Source organism: Lycium barbarum, chromosome 12 (assembly GCF_019175385.1).
Source record: "Lycium barbarum isolate Lr01 chromosome 12, ASM1917538v2, whole genome shotgun sequence".
Taxonomy (NCBI): Eukaryota; Viridiplantae; Streptophyta; class Magnoliopsida; order Solanales; family Solanaceae; genus Lycium; species Lycium barbarum.
This window is the reverse complement of record NC_083348.1, coordinates 62,123,184-62,133,953: the sequence shown is the minus strand read 5'-3', so window position 1 is coordinate 62,133,953 and position 10,770 is coordinate 62,123,184. Positions and strand designations below refer to the sequence as shown.

The 10,770-nt window shown below is 45.3% G+C and overlaps 1 protein-coding gene across 1 annotated transcript; it reads right to left on the bottom strand.

The window, feature by feature from the left end:
- Positions 1–1,821: 1,821 nt before the first annotated feature.
- Positions 1,822–5,345, bottom strand: LOC132624314 (uncharacterized). Its single transcript, XM_060339115.1, has 2 exons — positions 3,378–5,345; positions 1,822–3,320 (listed from the first exon to the last, which is right to left on the bottom strand). Exons 1-2 carry the CDS (start codon positions 5,343–5,345, stop codon positions 2,103–2,105), a joined length of 3,186 nt encoding a protein of 1,061 aa, XP_060195098.1. The 3' UTR covers positions 1,822–2,102.
- Between the last annotated feature and the right edge of the window lie 5,425 nt (positions 5,346–10,770).

Sequence of the window (10,770 nt, the reverse complement as noted above, 5' to 3'; positions counted from 1 at the left end):
TTATGTAGAAATTTAAAAGGGCCGGTGCATGGCCCAGGCAATATGAAAGCGATGCAAAGGGCGGTGCGCAGCCCATGCATCATATGAAAGGCGGTGCATGGCCTTATGCAGAAATTTTAAAAGGGCGGTGCATGGCCCAAGACAATACGGAAAGCGATGCGAAGAGCGGTGCGCAGCTCATGCATCATATGAAAGGCGGTGCATGGCCTTATGCAGAAATTTAAAAGGCGGTGCATGGCCCAGACAATATGAAAGCGATGCGAAGAGCTGGTGCGCAGCTCATGCATCATATGAAAGGCGGTGCATGGCCTTATGCAGAAATTTAAAAGGGCGGTGCATGGCCCAGACAATATGAAAGCGATGCGAAGAGCGGTGCGCAGCTCACGCATCATGTGAAAGGCGGTGCATGGCCTTATGCAGAAATTTAAAAGGGCGGTGCATGGCCCAGGCAATATGAAAGCGATGCAAAGGGCGGTGCGCAGCCCATGCATCATATGAAAGGCGGTGCATGGCCTTATGCAGAAATTTAAAAGGGCGGTGCATGGCCCAGACAATACGAAAGCGATGCGAAGAGCGGTTGCGCAGCTCATGCATCATATGAAAGGCGGTGCATGGCCTTATACAGAAATTTACAAAGGGCGGTGCATGGCCCATGTAATATAGTGAAAGCGATGCAAAGGGCGGTGCGCAGCCCATGCATCATATGGAAGGCGGTGCATGGCCTTATGCAGAAATTTAAAAAGGGCGGTGCATGGCCCAGGCAATATGAAAGCGATGCAAAGGGCGGTGCGCAGCCCATGCATCATATGAAAGGCGGTGCATGGCCTTATGCAGAAATTTAAAAGGGCGTGGCATGGCCCAGTAAATATGAAAGCGATGCGAAGAGCGGTGCGCAGCTCATGCATCATATGAAAGGCGGTGCATGGCCTTATGCAGAATTTAAAAAGGGCGGTGCATGGCCCAGGCAATATGAAAGCGATGCGAAGAGCGGTGCGCAGCTCATGCATCATATGAAAAACGATGATTAATGCAGGTGCAGTGCAATGCGGCTGTAAGCACACGCAGTGGCAAAAAATAAAAGCAATGTATTCGAAAGCAATTCAAAATATTTGTGCGTTGATATATATTTGAAAAAAAATAATTTGCAAGATTAGCTTATGGTGATCGCCGAAAGTTATTTATATTTGAAGACATATTTGATAGAAGAATGCTCAAACCGTTTGACGCGCCATCATTTCAAGGTCGTGCCTATTTCGCTCCTGCAACTTGGCAACCTGCATCCAAAGAAAATTTGTAAGTTTGGGGAGGGGTTGATTCGCGTTGACTTGGGATCTGGCTCTTGCGCTTCGTGCCTCCAGCTTCGTATGGACTTGTAACCTCCGCTCATTTTAAGTCTTGGCCGACTAGTAAACAGTCTGATTAGAATCACATTATTTCGAAAAAAAAAAAAAAAAAAAAAAAAAAAAAAAAAATAGACATAGTAAACTATATGTATGGTGATAAATAATTTTGCTGAACTCGGAACTGTGACACATTGTGAAACAAAGCGAATGCCCCTTTTCCGAAGTTTTCTTCTGCCCGAAGACTCTGTCGAACAATATTCTCCCGAGTCTGTCGATGTTGTCTTACGGTGATCCCTTTTAAAAAAAATTGTCCCAGTTTCTGGTGCAAGGGATGTTGATCTTTTCAAAATGGCGAGACCGAGCCTACATAGGCTGCCTACGTATCCCACTAGGGGAATCAGGTCGAGCGTAGTTCAAATTACAAGCGGAAATAAAATTGGAATTTTGAAGTGATGTGACCGAGGCCTATGCGGGCCGCCTACGTATCCCCCATGGGAATCAGGTCAGGCGTAGTTCATATTACAAGCGGAAATAAAATTGGAATTTTGAAGTGATGTGACCGAGGCCTATGCGGGCCGCCTACGTATCCCCCATGGGAATCAGGTCAGGCGTAGTTCATATTACAAGCCAAAGGATATTGATTGGAATTATACCCAAAAGACCTAAACTGATATAGGTTTGTCATGCATCCCGCCACGGGGAGTAGTGTCATTACATGAATAAGTGTTGCGGGATATTACATACAAATAAAGAAGGCTTCTAAATATAATATCTCTTGACGGCATCTGCGTTGATAGCTTTCGGCCAAATTTCGCCATCCATTTCTGCTAGGATTAACGCTCCTCCAGTCAATACTCGATGAACCATATAAGGTCCCTGCCAGTTAGGTGCAAATTTTCCTTTAGCTTCATCTTGACATGGGAATATGCGTTTCAGTACCAATTGCCCCGTTTTGAATTGCCTCGGTCTTACTTTCTTGTTGAAAGCTCTGGCCATTCTATTCTGATAAAGTTGTCCATGACAAACGGCATTCAATCTCTTTCCATCAATGAGCATCAATTGTTCGTATCGATTCTGCGTCCACTTAGCGTCACTTAACTCAGCTTCTTGGATGATTCTCAAAGAGGGTATTTCTACCTCAGCAGGTAACACCGCTTCTGTCCCGTAGACCAAAAGATAGGGTGTTGCCCCTGTTGAAGTTCTCACGGTAGTGCGATACCCGAGAAGAGCTAACGGCAGTTTCTCGTGCCAATGCTTGTAATTATCGATCATCTTCCTCAGTATTCTCTTGATGTTTTTATTGGCTGCTTCAACTGCCCCATTCATCTGAGGGCGATAAGGAGTGGAATTGCGATGAGTAATCTTGAAGGTATCGCAAATCTCCTGCATTAGACCACTGTTAAGGTTAGCGCCGTTATCCGTTATGATTGACTCCGGGACTCCGAATCGGCAAATAATGTTGCTCCGAACGAAATCCGCTACCACCTTCTTTGTTACCGACTTATGTGAAGATGCTTCCACCCACTTTGTGAAATAATCAATGGCTACCAAAATGAACCTGTGCCCATTCGATGCTGCTGGCTCGATAGGACCGATGACATCCATACCCCAACTTGCGAAAGGCCACGGAGAACTTGTCACATTTAATTCATTTGGCGGAACTCGAATCAAATCACCATGAATCTGACATCGGTGACACTTCTGCACAAAACGGATACAATCGGACTCCATAGTCATCCAGAAATAGCCTGCGCGAAGGATCTTCTTGGCCAGTGTAAAGCCATTCATATGAGGCCCACATGTGCCGCCATGCACTTCTTCAATCAAACGAGCCGCTTCTTTAGCGTCAACACATCTTAATAATCCTAACTCCGGAGTCCTCCTATACAGGATTTCTCCGCTTAGGAAGAAATGGTTTGCTAATCTCCGAAGCGTTTTCTTCTGAACACTAGTTACCCCTTCCGGATAGTCTCCGGTCTTAAGATATTTGTTAATGTCGTAGTACCAAGGTTCCCCATCAGGCTCTTCGTCCACATAGAAGCAATGTGCATGTTGATCGTGCACGTTTATCTTGATAGGATCTATGCGGTTCTTGTCTGGATGCTGAATCATAGAAGACAACGTGGCCAAAGCATCAGCGAACTCGTTCTGTGTCCTTGGAACGTGTTTGAATTCGACCTTAATGAATCTCTTACACAAATCCTTTACGCAGTGCAAGTACGGAAGTATCTTCCCGTTCTTAGTTGTCCATTCGCCTCGCACTTGATGAACCAGCAAGTCTGAATCGCCTATAACCAGAAGCTCTTGTATATGCATGTCAGCTGCCATTCTGAGGCCGAGAATACAAGCCTCATATTCTTCCATATTGTTGGTACACGGGAACTTGATTTTGGCTGAAATGGGATAGTGCTGGCCTGACTCTGAAATCAAAACTGCTCCAATGCCGACCCCTTTAGAATTTGCCGCCCCGTCGAAGAACAGCCTCCACCCCGGGTACTCTTCTGCGATGCCTTCCCCGATGAACAACACTTCTTCGTCCGGGAAATAAGTTTTAAGGGGTATGTATTCCTTGTCCACAGGATTCTCTGCAAGATGATCAGCTATCGCCTGCCCTTTGACAGCCTTTTGAGTAACATACACAATGTCAAACTCGCTCAACAACATTTGCCACTTAGCTAGCTTCCCCGTAGGCATAGGCTTCTGGAAGATGTACTTGAGTGGGTCCATCCTCGAAATGAGGTAAGTAGTATATGCAGACAAATAATGTCTCAACTTCTGTGCAACCCATGTCAAAGCACAACAGGTGCGTTCCAATAACGTATACCGTGCCTCGTAAGGTGTGAACTTTTTACTCAAGTAATATATCGCTCGCTCCTTCTTTCTTGTCTCATCATGCTGTCCTAATACACACCCAAAAGCATTTTCTGATACGGACAAATACAATAACAAAGGTCTTCCAGCTTCTGGAGGCACCAAAACAGGCGGGCTAGACAAATACTCTTTGATTTTGTCAAAGGCCCTTTGGCAATCTTCAGTCCATGTGGTAGGAGCATCCTTCCTCAATAACTTGATTATTGGTTCACATATCACCGTTGATTGTGCTATAAATCGGCTGATGTAGTTGAGGCGCCCGAGGAAACTCATCACATCTTTCCGACTCTTTGGAGCGGGCAATTCCTGAATGGTTTTTATCTTCGAGGGATCTAACTCTATGCCTCTTCTGCTCACAATAAAACCCAACAATTTCCCTGCAGGTACTCCAAATGCACATTTTGCGGGGTTCAACTTCAGATTATATCGCCTCAACCTGTCGAAGAACTTTCTTAAATCCGTTAGATGGTCTGAGCTCTTTCGTGATTTGATGATGATATCATCCACATAGACTTCAATCTCTTTATGGATCATATCATGGAAAATGGTGGTCATGGCTCTCATGTAGGTAGCTCCTGCGTTTTTGAGCCCGAAAGGCATCACCCGATAGTAGTACACCCCCCAAGGTGTGATGAATGCTGTTTTCTCTGCATCTTCCTCATTCATTAGGATTTGATGATATCCTGCGTAGCAATCAACGAAAGACTGCAACTCATGCTTTGCACAATTATCAATAAGCATATGAATATTCGGGAGGGGAAAGTCGTCTTTTGGACTGGCTTTGTTGAGATCTCGGTAATCCACGCACACTCTAACTTTGCCATCCTTCTTAGGCACGGGAACGATATTGGCTAGCCAAGTGGGGTACATCGTAGTTCGTATGACCTTTGCATCGAACTGTTTAGAGATCTCCTCCTTGATTTTCAAACTCAAGTCTGATTTAATGTTTCTTTTCTTTTGCTTTATCGGAGGACAGGATGGATCAAGAGACAACTTGTGTGAAACAATGTCAGTGCTTAATCCGGGCATATCATCATAAGACCAGGCGAACACATCTATGTACTCTTTCAAAAGTTTGATCAATTTCTCCCTCTGTGACGGAGTTAAGTGGACGCTGATTCTTACTTCCATCATGATTTTTGAATTACCCAAATTTATGATTTCTGTTTCATCCAAATTTGGTTTTGGCTTATTTTCAAAATATTCATAATCTTTAGTTAATCCTTCAGGTCGCATATCTTCTTCGCATTCTTCATCATCTTGTTCGGCATTTCCTACGGGCTCGCTCGTTTCACTATGTGTCACATTCGAGGTATCAGCAGATCTATTAATTTGACTGCTGAAAATAAAAGAAAAATTGATTAAATAAAGATGGAAAACATAGATAAAAGCATGGCTGGAAAATTGCATTTAAACTTCAATAGTTGGGAGGCAAAACAACAAAAGCATAGGCACGATTCAAGCCTCAATTTTGAATCGTGTCTGTTTCATAAAATACTGAATACAGTTTTGTCTACCAAGACTCCCGAAGAAACGGGGGCGGGGTACAAGTCCAATTGTTCAGACGACATCCTGGCTCTGCAACCCGGATAGTCGGGTCTTCGGAACATCCACTTGAAACCATGCTGCACTCTGCTTCTCCTTCGATGATGAATAAGTTCTTAAAATTTTCTAGGAGGTCGTCTTCCAGCTTTTCTTCTGACGCCTGGGCAGCGGAATCCCTGAGAAATGATTGATTCAGGAGCGGAACAGGCTTCGGCAAGGGACTAGCACTTCTTCTTTTGAGACTGGCTAAAGCAATCTCCTCAGGGGTGGGCTCATATCCGAGACCGAAAGTATGGTTGTGTCCGGGCAGTTGGATTGGTTCCACAATCCCATTCGAATTCAAACCGAGGCCTTGACCGGGTCGGAAACCGTTCTTCAGCATTTCCCATGCCACCATCATAAGCGCTTGTGGCAATTTTATTTTCCCTGCTTGAACAGCACACACAATCTCTTTGATGTGGAAAACAGATCCGTCTAGTCTTTCCACACTCTCAATAGGAGGAATCGAAACTTCCGGGTAGAGGGAATTGTTGCCTTCTCCATGGATTACCACTTCCTGATGATTCCACACGAACTTCAAACTCTGATGCAAAGTGGAAGGGACCGCACCAGCCATGTGGATCCATGGTCTCCCAATCAGCAAGTTGTAACTAGTAGATATGTCCATTACTTGGAATTTCACCATGAACTCCACAGGCCCAATCTCTAGAAATAAATCGATCTCTCCGACAACCTCTCTTCGGGCTCCGTCAAAACCTGTGACACTGACCTGACTGCCGTGGAGTTTCCCAACATCGATCCCTAAAGCTCGTAGAGTAACGACAGGACATATATTCACAGCTGAACCCCCGTCGACCAATACTTTGGAGATGAACTTATCCCTGCATCTGATAGTAATGTTTAATGCCTTGTTATGCCCCAAACCTTCAGGTGGCAGCTCGTCATTATGAAAAGAGACCCGGTGGGCCTCGAGGATCTCCCCTACCATAGCCGACAATTTTTCACTGGAAGTCTCGGCCGGAACATAGGCTTCATTCAGTATTTTCACTAAAGCACTCCTATGAGCTTCAGAACTCATCAATAATGCGAATAAGGAAATTTGAGCTGGCGTTTTCTTCAGCTGTTCTACAACAGAGTATTCCTTCGTCGGCATTTTCCTCCAGAATTCTTCGACTTCAGCGTCTGTAATAGTTTTCTTCGAGCCATTCTCCTTGCTTGGCGCCCCTCGTGCCACCTCTTCGGGGGCATAGCATCGTCCAGATCTAGTTATCCCGGTGGCAACGGTTTCTACAACTATTCTTCCTTTTTCTTTGTCCTTTACCCCGGATTGATAGTCCCAGGGGACCGTTTTGGTGCTGTGAGAAGGTGCTGGGGCAACGAAAGCTGTGATCTTGGGCCTTGGAGTGAGTACTTCGAACGGGGCCCTCATTTGAACTGTGATTACGGGAGCAACACAAGCTGACGATTCGACCTTATCTCTTTTCTTAACCGGGACGATGGTCCCCTCCAGATTGTAATCTTCGTCAATAGTGATCATGTGCGCATCTGCATTGCAGTGATTCGGTAACGGATTGTTGTTTATGTTCGGGGGAGCTTCCTTAAGCTGTATGACTCCTTCCTTGATTAATGCCTCAACTCTATCCTTGAGAGCAAAACAGTTTCCAGTATCATGCCCTGCAATTCCCGAATGATATGCACAATGTTTAGTCTCGTCATACCATCCTGGGATAGGATCAGGAGTTCTTCCTTGAATTGGTTGGAGTATCCCTGCCATTTTCAGCCTCTCGTACAGTTGGGCTAAAGGCTCGGCTAATGGTGTGTAAGTTCTGGTTGGTCTTCTTTCAACATTTGGGCGTGGTCTAGGGGTGTTTTGTGGGCGGTTTGGTGAATGGTACTGGGGTTGCGTTGCATAGGTTGGACGGTGTTGTGTTGGGTTTTGGTAGGAAGGGGTTCGAGGTGAATAATATGCTGGCTGAGTGTGATAGACGGGAAGAGGGGTAGGTGGGGGTTGGTAATAAGGCTGAGGTGTTTGAGTGTACTGGCTGTAGTGCGAGGGCTGAGGTGAGAAATGTTGGTGGGTTGATTTTTGGGTTGGTTTTTGATCTTGGACGGCCATGACTGGGGATACTCCGTCTCTCTTCTTCTTAGCAGGGTCTGCCTGAATGGCCTTACTTGTGGCCTGCAAAGCCGCAAGATTTGTAACTCTTCCTGTTTTTATCCCTTCTTCTATGAAGTCCCCCATCCTGATGACTTCAGCAAACTTCTGCCCAATGACACTTAACATTCTCTCATAATATGTGGGGTCCTTTAGAGATTGTACGAAAAGCATCGTCATTTCACTCTCTGCCATTGGAGGCTGGACTTTTGCTGCTTCTGCTCTCCAGCGCATAGCGTATTCCCGGAAAGTTTCTGTTGATTTTCTCTCCAGCTTCATCAAATAAAACCGGTCCGGGATAGTCTCAGTGTTGAACCTGAATCTGTCCATGAATTCCTGGGCCATATCTCCCCAACTGTGCCACCTCTGCGGGTCTTGGTATGTGTACCAATCGAGTGCCTCTCCAGTTAGGCTCCTTATAAACAGTTTCATTCTGATAGCTTGATTTTTACCCACTCCGACAAGCTTATCGCAATATGATCTCAAATGAGCCCGAGGGTTTCCCTTCCCGTCGAACATGTCAAACTTCGGCACCTTATATCCAGCAGGTAACTCAATGTCCGGGTGAATGCACAGATCTTCATATTCAAGTCCTTCACATCCCCTGTTGGTTTGGATGTTCCTGACTGCTTCCCTCAGACTGCGAAGCTCTTTTGCCACATCTTCGTCCGCTCTTGCCCTAGCTTCCCTTTCCAACTCTTCATAGGGGTCAACTTCTGGATGTTGCAAGGCCTGTGCCTGGGTAGTGAAAGGATGAGCTTCTGCCGCATACTGTGTGTTATGGCTGGCAATATGCGCCAATGGTGTATGGTGAACTGCTTGGTAGTTTTGGGTATGTGGGTTAATTTGGGTAACTGCAGGTTGAGGAATGTAAGGAGTAGCGAAAGGTTGTGAATTGGTTTGTTGGAAGTTAATTTGCTGGAGGTTGGCTTGTTGCTGGTCATTTGGTTGTGAAGTAGTTTGTTGTATGTTGGCTTGTTGCGGGATGGTTTGTCGTTGGATAGTTTGTTGCGGGATGGTTGGTTGCGGGTGGATCTGGTGTGGAATGGTTTGTTGTGGATTTGACTGCTGTGAGGCGGATTGTTGGTTAGTTTGTTGGGGGTTGGAGGTATTTGGATGGACTGTGTAAAGCGGAGGGTTTGAGGGAGAAGGTTGTGGAGCGGGTGAATCGACAGGCGAAAAGGATGGTGGAATTGTTGTGTTTGTTCTTTGCTCAGGGTGAGGGGCGTTCAAAGTGATGGACAGATTGGTGAGATTCCGCAGTCGCTCAATTTCGGTCTGCATATTGGCCATTTGCTGCAACAATTGGGCAATGAGTTCATCATTTCCCCCTCCTGAAGCCTCAGGTTCCTCTCTTGGAAGAGCGACGAGTCCCAAGCCAGTCTGTTCGGATGCCCCTGAATCATTCATATTGCCGGACGTTCGTGCTTTTGATCTCGTGAAGTATGGGTGGTCTGCCAGTTCACAGTCAACGCGAATCAACCTCTGGGGGATAGTAAAAAATAAACCTTTTAAGAATGAAGAAAGCTGTGTTAGTATGGTCCGAATGATTGCTGTTTAAAATAATATGGAGATTTAGCAGATAACGTTGAAATAAGCACGTGTTGCGTAGCAAATAAGCACATATTGCGTAGCAAACATACATTGAATAGCAAACAAAACATATTGCAAACAAACATATATTGAATAGCAAACAAAACATATCGGGAGGAAATCAATGCGTCCTATTATGCAAGGGACCTTTTGTGCCAAAGGTAGGCCTAGCGTGGATTTGAAGGATAACATATGTAGTCATGTGTCATTCCAGTGTGCTATTAATTGAAAGCTCAAAACGAATACAATCCCAATGCGAAAGAAATTATTACAATCGCTATTGAACAAGTTAACTAAAATGAAGATGGCCCTTCGTCGCTCTTGAACCTCTTGGTTGCCCGAATTGACTGATCGATCTTTCGGCGATTCTGGGCAAGGTATGACATAGCTAGAACACCCCCTGTTTTGATGCCTTCTTTGATACAAGTATCGCCCTGTTCAGCCAGAAGTGTATCCAACTCTTGCATACTTTGCTCGTAACTAAGTGCTTGCTGCTTCCAATTCTCTGCTTCCCTTTCCTTTTCCTTAAGTTGCGCATGATGCTCGGCTTCAGAAACAAGACTTTTCTTACGCAATTGTCGGAGTAATATGCATGCTTCGGCTTCCCCATCCTTAATCCGATCTTTCAAACTAACGCCGGGTTTGATTGATTCCTCCAAATCAGCGGCCAGCCATTCCATATAGTTGTCCTCGCATCCAGCTTGATATCTATTCGGCTCAACTGAATCTGCTTTCATAGTTTCCCTCAGTTTCCACATGCGGATAACCTCCTTTAAAAAAGGGATTTTCCCTTCCTTGTAATCAGCTCGGTAATAGTCCATATCTGCCACTAAAGGTATGTTTTGCTTTCTTCCCGATTGCCTCAAAGTTCTTAGTGGGGCGTAAGGTTGCAGGCTTTGAAGTCCCATCAGAATTAAGAATGGTATAACCCTCGTTCTAAACACCAAACTCTCGGATGGAAACCAACTAAACATCCATTGAATTGAATCGTCGTCCAAATGGCTAAGAAATTCTACCCACTCTTTTACACATTTTGGCTTTTCAAATGGTCTACTCGTTAAGATAGCGCTTGGAACATGACCCAGAATGTGATTCTCACCCGTCGGCTTCTGGAATGCTAGACCCCCGTTGACTTTCTGAAGATGTTCCATCAGCCAAATTTGCAGAAGCAAGTTGCATCCTTCAAAATGCTTATACCCGCGCTTACAACGCCCTAATGCTCGGTAGATATCTGCCACGACCATAGGGACCAAAGTGTAGTGT